The sequence below is a fragment of the Neomonachus schauinslandi genome, chromosome 5 (assembly GCF_002201575.2).
Source record: "Neomonachus schauinslandi chromosome 5, ASM220157v2, whole genome shotgun sequence".
Lineage (NCBI taxonomy): Eukaryota > Metazoa > Chordata > Mammalia > Carnivora > Phocidae > Neomonachus > Neomonachus schauinslandi.
Window position 1 is genome coordinate 56,733,068 of NC_058407.1, and position 18,688 is coordinate 56,751,755.

The 18,688-nt window shown below is 51.0% G+C and overlaps 1 protein-coding gene across 1 annotated transcript; it reads left to right on the plus strand.

Moving 5' to 3' along the window:
- The first annotated feature begins 1,845 nt into the window (after window positions 1–1,845).
- Window positions 1,846–18,370, plus strand: AVIL (advillin). Its single transcript, XM_021687308.1, has 19 exons — window positions 1,846–1,911; window positions 3,186–3,260; window positions 3,955–4,151; window positions 5,534–5,642; window positions 5,735–5,845; window positions 6,156–6,358; window positions 6,989–7,067; window positions 7,174–7,272; window positions 7,946–8,099; window positions 8,203–8,303; window positions 8,790–8,927; window positions 9,033–9,191; window positions 10,420–10,599; window positions 12,013–12,158; window positions 12,599–12,743; window positions 14,270–14,458; window positions 15,099–15,167; window positions 16,435–16,551; window positions 17,770–18,370. The coding sequence occupies exons 1-19, from the start codon at window positions 1,846–1,848 to the stop codon at window positions 17,881–17,883; spliced, it is 2,451 nt and encodes an 816-aa protein (XP_021542983.1). The 3' UTR covers window positions 17,884–18,370.
- Window positions 18,371–18,688: the final 318 nt, after the last annotated feature.

Sequence of the window (18,688 nt, forward strand, 5' to 3'; positions counted from 1 at the left end):
GCAACGCCGAATTATAATAAATAAGGACTTGGGGAAGAGGGAGGAAGAAACTCAGCTTCGGGGGACTTCGATGTCACGAATGCAATCACGTTTTCACGTTTTCCGGGTGTTCCAGTGTGGCAGGAAGTGCCTTCTTTGAGCATGTCCTCTCCTTGGTTGGGGAGCCTTGGCCCAGTGAGCTCCTTCCCTTTTGATCCCTAAGTCCCTGCTGGGAAATGGGACTGCTTTTGGCCTCTGAGAGTCACAGCCCTCATTAATGCCAGCTGGTTTGGTTTTTCCCAGGTTGAAACCTCTCGGTTTTCAAGAAATGAATTCGTTGGCCCTTGTCCCCTTCCCCTAGTTGGGTCACGGCAGTTGCCTTTAATGAATGAAATTGAGGGTCTGAGAAAATCCTGAACAAATACTTCCTGGCAGTTCTGAGCAGCACCGGGGAGGGTGGGGCAGCACGAGTTAGCAAATTAAATCCTCAAACACTGGCTGCTCCGCCTTAGTCTTGCTGTAGGAGAACACAAAGGGAGTCTGGTATTCTGTGTTTTGCCAAAGCCCATGCTAGATAATGGCACAAACTCTCCAAACCTGGCTTCATCCACCGAGGCTCAAGGATGGAATGGCCAAACGGCGCAGTACGCCTCCGGATAGCACAACTCCACGCGGCCCTTTCTGGGTGGGTCGTGTTTTTGTTTTTTGTTTTGGTTTTTTACTTTATGTAAATCCATCAAGCACATCTTTTTTCCTTCGCCTCTTGAGAGCATTCATCAGTTATAGGTATTACGGGAACGCAAGCTCCTTGAGAGCAAGAACCAGGCAGGCACTTTGATGCTACAAAGCCGCTAGGGGAGCATGGATGTGTGGAAGTGCTTGATGCTCCTAGACACGCCTTGAGCACAGATGGTGCCCGATCCACCCGCACTTGTCTTCCCCGCTTCCTCCTCCTCCCCACCCTGCCTTGTGGGCGGCCACCACCGACTCCTGCGGGTCTGTGTGGGAGGGGACACGGGTGGCCTCTGCCCCCAGGCGGGCCCGGCCACCCAGCCTGTCGCTGCCAGCACCCCAACTCGGTCCCACACCCTGCTCGGCCATGTTGCTTTCCCTCTTCCGCGAGGCACAGGGAATATTATTAGTCAGAGGACAAAAACAAGATGGGGTGTTTGAGTTTTAGGACAGTTTACTTAAAAGGGAAAAGTCTGGAAAGTAAAGCCCAAAGAGGAAGCCAAAGAGTTGACCGCACAGCGGACCTGGCAAGCGAGGACCCTGGGAAGAGCTGGACGGGGTGAATGAGAGAAGGCAGCCGAACCTGGAAATACTGATACAAGCCTTTCTTCCCGTGTGCCACTGAAGGCAGATAAGTTTAGGAAGGGTTACACGACATCAGAGTGACTAAAAGCACAGGTTTTAGGGCCAGATATGAATTTCACTCTAGCGTGTGACATCAGGCAAATTATTTAACCTCTCCAAACCTCAACTCACCTACGATGTAAGATGAAAATAGACTCAGTTTGTAAGAATTAAATGACAACATAAAGTGAACCCGCACAGGGCTTACCATATTTATCAGCCCTTTAGTAGATAACCGCGGCTATTACCAGGGGAGTGGCAAGGGGGAAGGCGACCTTCTTTCTGGGTGAGCCCCCCTCCCCCAGGCCAGCCAGGCTTACAGTGGGAACTTGGAGAAGCCATTTCCCACATCGCCATGAAACAGTGCAGGGTGCCCCACAGACACATGGCAGGGTGGCTGACAAGATGCTAGGAAATGACTTAGGGGAAAAGCTGGAGGGCTGCCTGCCGCGAGAGGCATCATCCGCCCCGCTCACTCTGTGATGTTGCAGTCCTGGGAAGACAAGCGCCATGTCTCTGAGCAGCGCCTTCAGGGCTGTGGGCAACGACCCTGGGATCATCACCTGGAGAATAGAGGTGAGCTGGGCTGGAGGCGCACCTTCCTCCTCACACGGCATCTGGGGGCGGTCTCTGGTCACCCCGGGTTCCTGCAGTCTCCTGCCTTGGGAAATAGCGAGAGACAGCATCGGAGTCACCTTTTCCTATCCTTGACCCCTCCTGGGTGCTCGCGGGTGGAGGAAATGCTTTTAGCTCTGGAGAGCCGGGCTCCAAGCAAAACTAAGCTTGCCCTTTATTCTGCCATCTGCTCAGTGAGTTTGCACTTGCAGTAAATGCCCTAGAGAAAGACCGAAGGCTCCTGTCAGAAAAACTGGAACCTGTCTTTCACAGGGCACGCTGGCTCCTGCCAAGTGGTAGGGGAGGTGGGGTTACTGCGTAGATCAGGGGGCCGCTCATCCCTTCTCCCACCTGGGCTTGAGCCCCTCCAGCTGACCTCGAGCTCCAGCAGTCTAGCTGGGAACAGCCCTGGCCTGGGCAGCTCCACCTGCCAGATGTAAGAACCCCCCTCCCCCCACCTCTCCTCCCTGCTCTGAGCCCAGGGAGGGGCGGCTGCCTAAAACCCAGAGCCCTTAAATCTTCCTGATTATTTCAAAGTAGGTACTAAAAGTTACCAAAAGTATGGTATATTTAACATCTTTACATTTAACACACACATCTTACATAGAATATACACAAGTATGACTGCAGGTGCCTGTCACTTGAGAGAGTGAGGAAAAATCCCTATCTGAGGCCATGTGAATGGCTCTCCTGGGACAAGCCATATGCGCAGGGGACACATCAAGCCCCCCCCCCCAATCCAATACGGAGCGCTGGCCGTGGAGCCCCGCCCACGCACCGCCGGCACTCGCCTCTCACAGCCCCACGGCACCCCCACGCTCTGTTTGCAGCCCTTGCCCAGCACTGGGCGGTCAGGGTTGGAGGGCATTGTCAGAGGCACAGGTGCAGCTGCTCAGAGGTAGGATTTGACCCGACCGCTTATATCCAGCTCTTTTCCCTGCAAAGGGCTAGAGGAGCTCACAAGGCTCCTCACGTATAGTGAGACCAAGCAGGTGGTAGGGAGGGGGGTGGGGTAAAGACAGGGACCCAGATTCAGCCCTGGGGCCATGCAGGCAGAGCTCGGCAGAAGCTAGAGGGGTGGGCCCACTAATCCTGTGGCTAGCCACCATGCCCTATAGAATCAGCAGGGACGTCTTCCCTACTTCTCCCCGGCCACCTGTGCCAAATGATGGAGGACAGGGAGGCTGGGGAGTGGGGGGTGGGATGCAGACTATACACAGCCCTTGTCCTTCCAGAAACTGGAGCTGGCACTGGTTCCCCTGAGTGCCCATGGCAACTTCTATGAGGGGGACTGCTATGTCATCCTCTCGGTGAGCACCACCACCCCCAAACCCCCCCACCCCTGCCGGTTCCCATGAGCTTCTCCCTTGAGAGCCGTTCTTGGGTTCCACCGAGATCTGCTGCTGATGCTAATCAGGTTCCTGGTATCTGTCTTGATTCTTCTTCAGTGTTGTACAGAACAGGCCTCCAGTTTGACTAGAAAGGCCATTCTTAGGGGATGGGGCCCTCAGTCTGAACCTCAGCGAGGACCCCGCAAGCAGCACCTCTCCCTCCTGGGGCCCAGCCCCCACATTAGAGTGGTATGGAGGCAGGCCAGGTAAATACAAGGCCATGCCTCAAAGTGCCCATTCTGGTTGAGGGAACAATATCGCACATGAACGATGCCGACCGAGCCAGGCAGATGGACAGACTGGCACCGTGTCAGCCGCAGGAGAGCAGGGAGCGAAGGGGCACAAGGTCAGTCTGTATCTCAACTTGGAAAAGATCCTCACGGGTCTCCATGTAGTTGGAGAACAGTAAGCTGTCAACTGTCCCCAAATGCGGGAGGATTCTGGGCTGCCAGAGCTTGAGCCACATAGCAGGTGTGCACAGGGGCCCCGGAGGGAGGGAGAGAGGCCCGGAGCCTGCCTAGGGCGGCCACGAGCCACCATACGCCCGGGGGGCCAGCAGCAGAGCGGGATGGAGGTGAGCTGGCCCCTGACCTGATCTCTCTGGACATCCCAGACACGGAGAGTGGGCAGCCTCCTCTCCCAGGACATCCACTTCTGGATCGGGAAGGACTCCTCCCAGGACGAGCAGACCTGCGCGGCCATCTACACCACACAGCTGGATGACTACCTGGGGGGCAGCCCCGTGCAGCACCGAGAGGTCCAGTACCACGAGTCTGACACCTTCCACGGCTACTTCAAGCAGGGCATCATGTGAGTAGTTCACCAGCGCGAGGACAGAAATGGCAGTTTACCAAAGAGGAAACCAAAAGGGCCAATCGGTGTATGAAGAATCAGAGAAATACAGATCAAATCAAAGCTATGGCTTCCACCTACCAGAGCAGGGCAGACCAGAGGGCCGGGCGGAGGCAAGCGGTGGCAAGACTGGGGGGGAAAGGGGAGGCCGTGTGGCTCGTCCGGGGCAGGGGGCGGTGAGGACCAGTCTGGTGGTCCGTGGCGGCTGGAGGACAGTGTGCTGTCACTGAGGCCAATCCCACCCCCGGGTGTATAAGTCAGGGGACCTCTCCCACACCCAGCTCCGCAAGGGCTCATGAGCCAGAAGGTTCACAGCAGTGTCAGGAGTGACGGTGTGAAGCCGTGGCCCCCCCGTAAGTGCCCGTCACAGGGAGACGGGACAGGAAGGAGTACACAGCGGAGGCCGTGGAGCAGATACCGGCTGAGCTGTGGACAGCCCTGAAATTAAAACATGGTCCTAGTGACCAGAGTAAGAGACGGACCTGAAATATATAACAGTGCCAATTTCTGTTTTAAAAAAAATACATGCCCACCAAACAACAGGACACATTTACCCGAATGAAAATAAAAAGGCAGTCATTCAACGGTCGGAAGGGATGCCTGTGGTGGGGAGAGGAGTGGGGGGACATATGCAGAGAAAAGGGAATGCATAAGTACTGAAAACAGGAGACGGGTCTTGGAAAGGACGGGGATGATAATGTTCCACGGACTGAGGAGTTTAACTCCAAACTTTGCCCTCGAGATTGAAAATAAAAAGAGGGATTCTGAGGAGCTCGAGAGACCTGAGGCTGGTCCAAGGCTAGCTCCTTGCCGGTTGGCAGTCGCACTGACTGAGGACCTGCTGGGCACAGCGCACCCCATGAGTCACCAGGGAGCCCACAGACAAACGTCCTACTCCAGGGTGGCTCCTAGTCCTCCAGGTCAGGACGCCTGGGGTGGACGCGGGGTTGGGGGGAGCTCCAGGGCCAGGAGAGCGGACTCCCCGAGCCGGTTGGTCTTAAGGCCATAGTGCCATGAATTCTTCGGCTGCGGCCACCCAGCCTGTGCCCCTCTCCTTGTCACATGCTGCAATTCACACAGCGGCTAGAACCAGCCAAGCTCGTGCTACGGGGTCCTCACCACGGAGCTACCCGCTCCGGAGGAACACCAGTCCTCTGCTGGTTGGCTCCTAGTCCTCCTCGTATGTCAGCTTGAATGTCACTCCTCCGGAGAAGACTGCCTGGACCACTCTGTCAAAAAGGCCTCACGGAGTCTTGTTCTGTCGCCGCCGCCCCTGAGGGCAGAGGCCTCCCCAGTCCCTAGCACATAAATAACAGGGGGTTATCTGGATATCCCCTCAGCTACAAGAAGGGGGGCGTGGCCTCCGGGATGAAGCATGTGGAGACCAACACCTATGACGTGAAGCGGCTGTTACACGTGAAGGGGAAAAGAAACATAAGGGCCACCGAGGTAAGTCCTGCCCACTCTCTGTCCTGCGCCCAGAGCCTCCCCCGCTAGTACCTAAGAATTCCTCCTGAACGACGTCTACTTCTCATCTGCAGGTGGAGATGATCTGGGACAGTTTTAACCAAGGCGATGTCTTCTTGCTGGACCTTGGGAAGGTCATCATCCAATGGAATGGCCCAGAGAGCAACAGCGGAGAACGCCTGAAGGTGTGGTTCTTCCCAGTCTGAGCCCCTTCTCCTCTCCCTCAGGCCCGGTTATGGGGCTCTCACTCTCTAGGTTGCCTTTTCCATCTTCCTTCCTCACTGGCTCTTCTGTGAGATGCGGAGACAGACAGACCCCCGCGCTGGAGCAGAATCTGTTTCAGAGACAGGCCAAGTGCCTGAGTCTGTGACTCACCCCCGGGGTCTTAAGCCGCAGAATAACTCCTGTGTCTGGGACCCAGGTCGCTGCCCCCGAAGCCAGCAAGCGCCAAGGGGGCCCAGCGGGACTGAGTGCTTCTTGGGGCTTCTTTGACAGGCTATGCTTCTGGCAAAGGATATTCGGGACAGGGAACGAGGGGGCCGTGCTGAAATAGGCGTGATCGAGGGAGACAAGGAGGCAGCAAGTCCAGAGCTGATGAAGGTCCTTCAGGACACCCTTGGCCGGCGCTCTATTATCAAGCCTGCCGTGCCCGATGAGATCATGGACCAGCAGCAGAAATCAAACATCATGTTGTATCAGTGAGTAACTAAACCTGGCTGCTGGTTGGAAGCTGGGGTAGTGGGTGCTTGGCTCCTCATTTTGGGTATAGGCATCTGGCTTTTTTTTTTTTAAGATTTTATTTATTTGTTTGAGAGAGAGAGAGACAGAGAGAGCGCATGCACACAGAGAGAGAGGGAGGTGGCTCGATGCCAGGACACACCCCCACACACCCAGAACCTGACCCAGGGAGCTGAAAGCAGACTGAGCATAACCGACTGAGCCACCCAGGTGCCCCCAGGCATCTGGCTTTCTTTTAACCCTTTTCAAATGCAGCTTTCAGAAGGAGCTCAGTGTTCCCCACTCAAGGAGGCAGCTACCATCTGCTCTTGTCAGCAACTCTTCCTGGTCTCTTGAGGAGACTCTTCCTTTACTTGGCTCTATCTATGCCCAGGGATGTGGAGGAGATCATGTTCCGGAGAGAGATGCACCAAAGTCTCCTCTCGAGAACAGAGTCCATCACATTCCTGTCTGCATTCAAGCCACGCCTGTCATAAGAGGTCAAACTTGACCCAGAAACTCTACACTGAAACAAAACCAGCAAAATATCAAACTGACTACAAGATGCTTTGTAGAAGAGAAGGCACAAGCTAACTTCTCCCCTTTTCCAGTGTCTCGGACTCAGCTGGGCAGCTGGTGGTCACAGAGGTAGCGACAAGGCCCCTGGTCCAGGACTTACTGAACCATGATGTGAGTAGAGCTTGGGTAGGCGCGGCTTCTGTGGCCAGACCTGGCTTCAGAGATCTTCCTTATGGTCCCGATTGGCAGTAACCACCTTTATCCCTGCCCGCTTCAGGACTGCTACATCTTAGACCAAAGTGGAACCAAGATCTACGTGTGGAAAGGAAGAAGAGCCACAAAGACTGAGAAACAGACGGCCATGTCTAAAGCCCTGGTAGGAGCTACAGATGTACAGTATTGTCCACAAAATTCTGTCAGGACCACGTCAGATGTGTTCAGAGAACCAGACGAGGCACTTGGGCTTACGACAGCACTGTTACATACACGGACTTCAGTCAGACAGACAACCTGGGGATAAATCCAGGTTTAAGAGACAACTCCTAGGGTTGTTCTGAGGCGTCAGTAACATTTGTAAGGCACTTAGGACAGTAACTGGTGCCTACACTTGCTCAGTAAACATGGCTGCTATTATCGAAGGGGACATCACATCACGGTCAACGGCCCTGTCCTCAAGGGGCCTGTGACGTTGTCCGGACCCATGCAGATGAACCCAGCAGGATGCGCTTACGCAGCAGTAAATGAGCAAATGCTTATGACACAAACTCAGTGGAGTCCACGAGTGCGGCAGGAACACAGTATAGAGGATCTTGCAAAAAAAAATTAATGATCATGACAGGCCAATCCAGAGATATGAAAATGTTCCCACAGTCCTTTCCCTGAGGCAGGTAACTTGGTCCCTAGACATAAGTGAGTTAGCATTTGACTCCGACTCCCACAAGGGAGCAATCCTGCTGACTGGCTTCAAAGGGCAAGTCACCAGACAAGCAAAGAACCCAGTGCATTCCCTGACTGACGTGACTTTCGGGGGCGGGGGGGGCTGTCTGCAGAACTTCATCCAGATGAAGGGCTACCCCCGCAGCACCAACGTGGAGACCATCAACGACGGTGCTGAGTCGGCCATGTTCAAGCAGCTGTTCCAGAAGTGGGCAGTGAAGGACCAGACCGTGGGCCTGGGGAAAACGTTTGGTGTCGGCAAAATTGGTAAGGCTGCTCCCCAGATCCCCTTCCCACTGCTGGGACTCTCTAGAAAGGCAGGAACAGATGCTCTTCACTCACTTGGCTTCTCCCAACCCCTTCTCTGCAGCTAAAGTTCTCCAGGATAAATTTGATGTGACTTTGCTGCACACCAAGCCAGAGGTCGCTGCCCAGGAAAGAATGGTCGATGATGGCAATGGGGAAGTTGAGGTAAGTCAGTGATTGGCATCTCAGGGCAGGCAGCACCGGCCCTCCTAGCTGTTTTGCTGGAGAGGAGGGAGAGGGTGACTCTGGTCTGCTTTGCTTTCGTTTTCATCTCTGGGACCTCAGGAGTCAGCTCTCAGAGGTGACCGGAGTCTGCAGCGCTTTCCCACAACCCCTCAGGGAAGTGAAAAGCCACTACCCCTGTGTGCTATCAATAACTCACCGGGCAGAAATAGTCAAATCATCTCAGAGCCACGATGGGGATGCACCGGAGCAGGAATGATCTGGTTCTTCTCGGGATTCAAATCATGCAAATGTGATAAGCCCTCACAACTGGGAAAGAAGAACCAGAGAGGGAAGGTGTACTTTGGGTGGATGTTCATGCCTCACCCGCCTGGATTCTCCGCGAAGCATGGCCCAGTTCCCTTGAGGCAGCCATCTTTACAAATAGGAGCCCCATCTCTGGGAACTTGTGTCTCTTTCTGTGTCCAGATCTGGAGGATTGAAAACCTGGAGCTGGTCCCCGTGGAGCATCAGTGGTACGGCTTCTTCTATGGGGGAGACTGCTATCTGGTTCTCTACACATACGAGGTGAATGGGAAGCCACGCTACATCTTGTATATCTGGCAGGTAGGCCTGACGCAGGCTCCTCCTTGGGATCCTGACGCTACCTCTGGCCACTGGGCGGGGGCGAGGGGTAGCAAGGACCCATTGCTCGCCCTCTCACCCCTGCAGGGCCGCCACGCCTCCAAGGATGAGCTGGTGGCCTCAGCATACCAGGCCACGGAGGTGGATCAGCAGTTTGACGGGGCGCCTGTGCAGGTCCGAGTTACCATGGGGAAGGAGCCCCGCCACTTCATGGCCATCTTCAAAGGGAAGCTGGTTATCTTTGAGGTGAGACCCCTCAGAAAAAGTGACACCAGGAGCAGGAATAGTCAGACAAATAAGTCAGCAGGAGGCTGCAGTATAGGAGAGGAGGGATGGAAACCAGGGCTGGGGGTAGACACAGACAAGAAGAGGGTTAATCTCTCTGAGACTCTCAAGGGAATCCCAGCTGCCCAGGGCTTCAAGTCCAAACCACTGCCTCGTTAACATCCAAGGTGTTTCATGATCTGACCGGTTTTACCCATGCGGGTGTGTTACTCTCAGCGCCCTAACCCACACTCTCCACTCCGGTGAGGTAGGTCTCCCCATTAGACCTCACATGTGCCACATGATGCCCTGTCCAGTCCGCCCCTGGGCGTGCCCACTTCTTCCATGAAGCCCTGGCTGAAGCACTACCAGCACTATAATGTCATATGCTTGATATCACCCAAGCCTGCGGGCAAGTCCTAGCCTTGTCATTTATTAACCAGGTTGCTAAGCCTCAATTTTCCCATCTGTACTGTAATAAATACCTACTTTGGGGGCACCTGGGTGGCTGTCAGTTAAGCGTCCGACTCTTGATTTCAGCTCAGGTCATGATCTCAGGGCTGTGAGATCGAGCCCCGCATCAGGCTCCATACTCAGCAGGGAGTCTGCTTGGGATTCTCTCTCTCCCTCTCCTGCTGCCCCTCCTGCTCACGAACATGTGTGCTCTCTCTCTCTCTCTCTCTCTCTCGAATAAATAAATAAATCTTTAAAAATAAATACCTACTGGGGTGCCTGGGTGGCTCAGTTGGTTGGCGGCTGCCTTCGGCTTGGGTCATGATCCCGGGGTCCTGGGATCAAGCCCCACATCAGGCTCCCTGCTCAGCAGGAAGCCTGCTTCTCCCTCTCCCTCTGCTGCTCCCCCTGCTTGTGCTCTCGCTCTCTCTCTCAAATAAATGAAATCTAAACAAAAAAGAAAAAAATATTTTAAACTAATAAATAAATATCTACTTCACAGTTATTACGAGGATCCATGAAATGATATAGGTAAAGCACCAGCCATAGAGCTTAGCATATAATAAGAGTCTCTGAATGAGAGCTAATATTATTGGTACCGCAGTTCCAGCTCACCTGACCTCTCCCAGTTGGCATGGAAGCTCCCCGAGGGCAAAAGCAGTGGTAAATTCATCCGTAATCTCCACAATGGCTAGCCTAGTGCTCTGTTCACATGGTGCCTCTTAGAACCAGATTCTGCTTTTCTCCTTCTCTCTAGGGTGGGACTTCCAGAAAGGGAAATGCTGAGCCCAATCCCCCAGTAAGGCTCTTCCAGATTCAAGGAAATGACAAAGCTAACACCAAAGCGGTGGAGGTTCCAGCCTTGGCCTCCTCCCTGAACTCCAGTGATGCCTTTCTGCTACGGAGCCAGGCAGAGCACTACCTGTGGTATGGCAAGGTGAGACAGCTGGGCCCAGGGCTCACACCAGCCCCTTGGAGCCCAGCCCCATGCCCACCTTCCTGTCAGCAAGGACAAAGGAACTAAAAAGTAGGCCGGAGCAGTCCTCAAGAAGATGAGCCTTTTCCTAAAGGATCTTCAAAGGAACTGCCAAAGTTCCCCATGATTAGAAACTCACTGACAGCCTTGCTCACACCCAGGAGATGCTCCATAAACTTCTACACAGAGGGAGGCTGGATAAGTCAATCTTTCCACACCAGTTTGGTGGATCGTAGTAGGACAGGCATTAACATTGAACACAAACACTAAAACTGTGATTTTTGTCAATTCGGAGTGCATCTACATTAAAAAGCACTAAAATTGTTTTACAAAAGAGAATTGAACAGGAAAAGATGCTCCACATCACAGGTATCAGGGCAATGCTAGCGAAAACCACAGAGATACCACTGTATGCCTAGCAGAAGGGCTAAAAAAAAAAAAAAAAAAGACAATATCAAGGGCAGATGAGGATGCAGGAACTCACCTGTATTGCTGGTGGGAATGCACCAGCCTTTGGAAAATGATTTGACAGTTTCTTATAAAACACACACCTATGATCCAGCAATCCTGTGCCTGGGTATTTATTTACCCACAAGAAAGAAAAAACTACCTTCACACAAATATATCTGGCACCTTTATTCATAATCACCCAAAATTGGAAGCAATTCAACTGAAGAATGAAAAGACAGTGGTATATTTATACAGTAGGATACTACTCAGCAGCACAAAGAAAAAAGCTGTTGATCCTCCCAACAAGGGTGAATCTCAAATGTCCTATGCTAAGTGAAGGAAGCCAAACTCAAAGGCTATCTAGTGTATGATTCCATTTATAACATTCTGGAAAAGGCAAACTGTAGTGATGGAGAACAGATTGGCGGTTGCCAGAGGTTAAGGATTTGGGGAGGGTCTGATGACAAAGGGGGAGTAGCCTGAGGGAATTTTTTGCAGGGCTGAGGCAATGTTCTGTATCTTCATTTTGATGGCGGTAACATGATTCTCTGTTGGTCAAGACTCATAGAACTGTACACCAAAAAGTGAATTTTCTTGAATGTAATTTAAAGAATAAATTTAAATGTTTTCTCTTAAAAAAAAAAAAAATCAAGAGGAGGTGCTAACATTCCAACCGAAGCTGAAACAAAGGTGTCTCTGACCAACATCCACGGTGGGCTCAGAGTCCAGTCCTGCTCTTTGCCACCACGCTGTTTTCCTTTCCCCACCCCTCCTTTCCCAAGACTAGAACAAACCTAGCTCCCCATCCTGGGGCACTGTTGCCTGGTAGCTGATCCAAGTACAGTCTTAGTGTGACTCCCTCCCCCTGCCCATCGACGTGTCTATGTGCGACTAACACTTGTGTTCTCCTCACCCCACTCTCAGGGGTCTAGTGGGGATGAGCGGGCGATGGCTAAGGAGCTGGCCAGCTTTCTCTGCGAGGGCACCGAGGACACTGTGGCTGAGGGCCAGGAGCCAGCTGAGTTCTGGGACCTGCTGGGAGGAAAAACTGCCTATGCCAACGACAAAAGGTATGGGAACGCGCTGTCCCCTCCTCGGGGCTCCCCCTGCCGCCCAGGCTTGTGAACTGCACAAACTCTAGGATGCCTTTCAGTTCTAAAAACCTATTTCTTTTTTTTTTTTTTTTAATTTTTTTTTTTTAAGATTTTTTATTTATTTGCGAGAGAGCATGAGAGGGAGGAAGGTCAGAGGGAGAAGCAGACTCCCTGCCGAGCAGGGAGCCCGATGCGGGACTCGATCCCGCAACTCCAGGATCATGACCTGAGCCGAAGGCAGTCGCTTAACCAACTGAGCCACCCAGGCGCCCCCTAAAAACCTATTTCTTGATGAACCACTGAACGCTACCCCTGACACCAATACTGAACTGTATGTCAACTAACTAGAATTTAAATTTAAAAAAAAAAACATGATTTCTTAGTAGCTCAGTTCCTCTAAATGGACTGCATTGCAGACTACAGCAGGAAATCCTAGATGTGCAGCCTCGTCTCTTTGAATGTTCCAATAAGACTGGGCGGTTCGTTGTCATGGAGATCACAGACTTCACCCAGGATGACCTGAACCCAGGTGATGTGATGCTCCTAGATACCTGGGACCAGGTAAGACACAGCCAGAGAACTTGGAACAAGTGACAAAGACCCCCCCCCCCGCCGACTTTAGGCTACTTTTCATGTCGCACCTCCCCTACCAGGATAAACCTGGGGTAGCCCTGGCCCTTCCCCAAGTCCACCAAACATCTGTCAGTGGTAGCCAAAGGAAGAGCCCACTTTTTGCCAGGGATGGAGAGAACAGAGTGTTGTTTAAAACTGACCACCTTGGGAAGTTTCCCACCTTGCCTTGGGAAAATCAGTCCATCTTATCATCATGCACTTCTTTTTCTTAGGAGAGACAGCAACAGGCTCCACACTCAGAACGATGGGCCTCTTAGGGAATATTGGGCCGTAAAGGGGAGGTCTCCAAGGCAAACCCTCCCTGACATCCTATTTTCCTCAGCTCAGCTCAGCAGACGTACTCAGCACTTCCTTTGTGCCCCAGTCACTGTGATAGGGGTAGGGTCACCAAGGTGAAGGGCCTCTGCTCTCAGAGTTTATAGGCTGTTGGAGGGGCTGAACAGAGAAACATCATTTTGCTGTGATAGAGGTATGGTGCCATGGGAGCACAAATTAGGGGCACTCAACATAGTTTAGGGGTTCAGAGAAGACTTCCTAGAGGAGATGGCTCCCAGGCTGAATCGCAAAGGATGAGTGGGCATTAATCAGATAGAGAGAGCATCCTGGGCAAAGGAAATAGCACAAGTTAAAAAGCAAGGCATGTAATCGTCTAGTATACAAGGAACTCCCGACAATATCATCAGACCTTAAGATAGGGTAGAGGAGTTCAAGATGAAGCTAAGAAGTAGGTATGGGCCTTACCTACCATGTCAAGTTTTAATTTTATCCTGGAAAGCTACGGAAATTTAAGCAGGTGAATGACACGGTCGCTGTGCTTTCGACTGATCACCCTGCAAAGTGTGGGAGAGGAGGGATGGGGGAAACGACAGAAGGTGTGCTGGGAGGCCAGTCAGGAGAGCACTGTTAACAGTTGAGTAAGAGGACTAAGGGCCACCTCGGGCTGCACAGGGGCAATGGGTTCAGATAGAGGAATGGTGACACCTATGACAAATACATAGGAGGGAAACGGGCTGGCCTTGGTGACTCGCTGGGTACAGGGGCATCGAGGATGGCTCCCAGGTTACTGCCCTAGGTGAATGGATGGATGCCATTGACCAAGAATGGAGACACGGACGCAAGTCTAGAAAAGAAGAGCTACATTTGGGGGGTTCTGTTTGAGGTTCCTAGAGACAGCCACGGTCAGGGGGAGGGGGAGTGTCCTGCAAAAAGTTGAGTTCAGGAAGCCGAAGTTCAGCGACAGCTTGGGACTGGACATGTAGATTTAGGAGATACATGTGTAATTAAAATCAAAACACCAAGCTGATTCTGGGAAAGCCTTTCTCTCTGCTGAGCAAATGAGGCCGGGAAAGTTCTCGGAGGCTGTGGTTCGCTGAGGGGGAAAGGAAAGGCGGTGGGTCTGGTCTAGTCCTTAGTCCTTGATAGAAGCGCGTTAAGATGCCACCTCTACCACACAGGTGTTCTTGTGGATTGGGGCTGAGGCCAATGCCACAGAGAAGGAGAGCGCCCTTGTGACGGCCCAGGAGTACCTGCACACTCACCCCAGCGGCCGGGATGCAGACACACCGATCCTGATCATCAAACAGGGCTTTGAGCCTCCCATCTTCACGGGCTGGTTCTTGGCGTGGGACCCTCATGTTTGGAGTGTAAGAACAGAGAGAATGGGGGAGACCTCCCTACTGCCCGGAAGCTCAGCGCGAATAGCTTAGTGGGAAGGCAGGGTACTGACTTAAGGGCTGAGTAAATCCAGGACCACATTTCCCCCACCCCCTCTCCACTCCCCTGCTTCTTCCTTTCCTTCTCTTTTCTGCCCACCACGGCACTCAGTCTGGTTAGAGAATTCACAGCTTGTCTCAGGAAGAAGCCGTCTGTGGAAGTAAGTGATGGTTGATAAAGTTTATCCACACACATCTCCTTTTTTGAGCTTTACAACCACCCTGACAGCTGGGGCAAACGTTTCCATGTTAAAGAGGAGGAAGCTTAGAGGAGGGGATTTGTCGAAAGTCACAGTTAACCGAAGAAGCCAGGTTTTCTGACTCCTAGTCAATGGCTCTGTCTTCTTCGGTCTTGTGTGGAGGGTTAAGGAACACCAGCAAAGAATGCAGATCATGTTGAAGGACCTTCCAACCTGGCGTGGACCCAGAAGGGGGGATTTTCATTCCTGCGTAGCCCTGCAATGTCTTCTGATTCCCCAGCTTTGTTGCTTTCCTCGAGGGTAGACGAGGCCTAAGATGTCCCTCCCCCTGTAAGCAGTACCTTGTCCTGTCTTCCGTCTCTTTGTTCCAGGCAGGGAAATCCTATGAGCAGTTAAAAGAAGAGCTGGGAGATGCCACTGCTATCACGAGAATCACTGCTGTGAGTTGGGTTTGCTCCTGCAGAAGCAAGTCACACGGGCATTCGGAGCCAGAGAGAAACCGTAAACGCTACAGACACCACATGGGCGAAACCCTATCGTGTCCTTCTTAATATCACTCTAGTGGGCTCTTTTGATTTCAGATTGTTCTAATCAATAGCAAAGCAGGTCTCAAAGCCAAGTTCCTCGTTTTACTGTCTTCCTGAATTTAGAATAGACTTGCTGCTTTAAAAAAAAACATATTTTTAAATATAAATATAAGGAATTATGACCTAGGAATCACCTACAATTATGGACTGAATGTGTTTGTCTTCCAAAATTCGTATGTTGAACCCCTAGCCCCTAATGTGGTGGTATGAGGAGGTGGGGCCTTTAGGGGGTAATTAGTGCCCTTGAAGGAAGAGCTAGGAGGGCTGGCTCTCTACCAGATGAGGATACACTGGAAAGATGCCATCCACAAGCTGGGAAGCGAGCTCTCCCCAGACCCAGGATTTCCAGACACCTTGATCTTGGACTAGGTTCCTAGCCTCCAGAACTCTTGAGAAATGAATGTTTGTTGTTTAAGCTAAAAAACAAACAAAAACTACAAAAACTAGGTTTATTATTCAATTTTATCATTCAGGACAGACTAAATTGACTGGCAGTATTTTTCATAAATAATAAGCTTCTAACCGAAATGAGATGCTTACCAGTTTCTGACCGTGCAGACCACAAAAAACTCATTACCCCTACTCTAATGGCGAAAAGAAGTGGAGCCTCTGGCCAGGAATGCAACAGCTCTTTAGCATCAGGATGAGCACATGATAGCAGGTGTCCATGCCATCTGCAGCTCCATCCTTTGTGCTCTACAAACTCAAGATTCCAAAGCTAATGGCTACATAGTATCTTTAAAATGTATTTAACAACAGTATGACTTCAATTTGAAGTCATTTAAAGGCTGGAAATGTAGAGCCTAAATACAAGCGCCAAAAGAAGGTCTGTGATCACAGTATTGAAATGAGATTTAAGCACAGCGTTAAGCCAAACTGCCTATACAGGATTTACCCTAGACTCACTGAAGCAGCTTTCCCAAGAAGCACCCCAAAATCTGAATATTTTAGATTCCCAGATGATTCTGACAGGCAGCCAGCTTTAGGGATCATCGTTCAAAAAGGTGATCACAAAGGGTCCAGTAGTATCAGCCAAAATATTAAATACTATACACACAGAACTTCAACTGCACAGACCCTGAACAGTCTTTTATCCTGTCCACATTCTTATCTTACCTAGGACATGAGGAATGCAACCCTCTCCCTGAATTCTGAGCCAAAATATTACCCTATAGAAGTCCTGTTGAAAAATCAAAATCAGGAGCTGCCTGAGAATGTGAACCCTGCCAAAAAGGAGGTGAGTGGCTAAAGGAACTATGTCTACTGTGAGTGGAGCTCTCCATGAGGGAAGCACCTGTCTCAGTACATGGCCTAGGACAGTTCTGGCACATTGTAGGCCCCTCAGCAGACATCTGAGCTACCCGGTAGCTCAAGACAAAAACCCAGGGCTCCTTTTTTCCCACCCCCCACATCAGTCCATCAGCTGGCCTCTGTCCCCTCCTCCCCGTCTCTCTGCTGTCCAGCCATCACGGACTACTGCCAAGAGTCCCCCAGCTGGCTTCCCGCTGCAAATGAAAAAGAATCCAGAATCCTTTCTGTGGCCTCCGCAGCTCTACACAACCTGGCCTACACCTGCCTCTCTGATGTCCGATCTCATATACTACCGCCCTCTTCACTTACCACCCTCTAGCCAGGGGCTCCCTGTCTCAAACGCGCTCGGCCCGGCCTTTGAGCCTTTATGCCGCCTGAGAAACCTTTCTTCTCTCAGACCATCACAGAGCTAGCTCCTCCTCATGGTTCAGGTACTGGCTGTCCCTCCCTGACTGCCCTAACACTGCTTAAGAGCAAGGACCTTCTCTGTCTTGTTCACCACCACGTTCTCCGCTTTTCGGCACCTACAACAGGGCCTGGCAGATGGTATGCCCTCTTGAAGTTTTGGTTGAATTCACTTATTTTCCCCTTGAAGGAGTTGATTTGGGATGGGTCTCTGGGTTTTCCACAATGTCTTAGCTAACCAACTCTTAAGGAGTTGGACTCTGGACCACAACTTGCTTGAAAACAGAAGCCGTATCTTTCAGAGAGCAAATATTCAGTAAGCATCAATTTATGCTCTGAACAAGATCCACGCGATCTTGCATTCAAAATGTCTGGATAAAAAAATGGCAGATGAGGGCCTGAAGTGAGGAACACCAGCACTCGATTTAGTTCTCCATTCAGCCAAAACTCATGTCTAGAATTCATTATATATAACCCAATTCTTGTTCTTCCGGCCAAAAACTGGTGCCAGGTGGGACCATGAGAGCAGCAAATCCGGTCAGCTTCTGCTCAGGCCAAAATGGGATTCTACAACCCAAGAACCCTCCAGTGAATAATTTAAGTCCATTACAGACTTTCTGAAAAATTCCTTCTCCTTCCCCCTTCAAAGACACGCTCTTGGCTTTACCCTCCCCTCCTCTGTTGGCATTGATGGTTGTCATGTCCTCCTCCTAACTACAGACTTTGTTTTCTCTCTTAGAATTACCTCTCTGAACAGGATTTTATTTCTGTGTTTGGCATCACAAGAGGGCAATTTGCTGCTCTGCCTTGCTGGAAGCAGCTCCAAATGAAGAAAGAAAAGGGGCTTTTCTAAGGCAAGAAGCTATATGCCTATTGCAAGACCACAGAAGTGAGCAGATAGTGCCAAGAACAGGAAAGAATTTATCTACCAATTTTTGCCCAATAGCTAGCTACTTAATTTAGATACAGTATGGTTTGCAAATCACAGCATGTTCTCCATCTTTCTCACCCCTGCATTCCACAGTTGTTATATACCTAAAATGTTAATTACCTACTTTTCGATTTGTGTGGCCTTCCGGCTAAAGTCTCAGCAGAAAGCACCACAACTGCATGAATCCAGAGAAGTGAGAGGAAAAAAAACCAACGAAGTTTAAAGTATTTAATAATGGGGCAAGGATGTAAGGTTGTTTTAAATTGTAAGCTCGGTATTTGCAAAATCTACTTAACCCACGAAATCACTGAAGTTATTTCCATATATACCCCAAGGGCAAAATCCAAATGCCCAGATCTGTATGTGCCAGAGATTTTTAACTTTTCAAATAAAGATATCTGTGTGAGCAAATGAGAGTTCTTTTCACCATTTGGGGCTTGCCTGTTACGGTAATTATTTTGTGATGCTGGGAGAAAAGTCTCCTTACTGGGGTAGTAAAGTCTATGACAGACACCGCTTGAGGCTGCACATACTGTCCCAACATGATGGAAGGATCCAGCAAGTATGGGTGAGTGATTTCTCTGGATAACTGGACCACTCTAAGTCCTGTTGCTGGCACAAGAATGCCAAAATCTGCCTTACAGCTATCCAAGAAACCTCAGTCTCCACCCATCTCTACCCCATTATCCAAAAGAGAAACAGGGCCATGTGTTATTAATTTCAGTAA

Coding starts and splice junctions, on each gene's coding strand:
- AVIL (XM_021687308.1), top strand. CDS start 1,846: ATGTCTCTGAGCAGCGCCTTCAGGGCTGTGGGCAACGACCCTGGGATC. Junction 7,273..7,945: donor CGGCCATGTCTAAAGCCCTG/GTAGGAGCTACA, acceptor GGCTGTCTGCAG/AACTTCATCCAGATGAAGGG. Junction 16,552..17,769: donor TGAACCCTGCCAAAAAGGAG/GTGAGTGGCTAA, acceptor TTTCTCTCTTAG/AATTACCTCTCTGAACAGGA.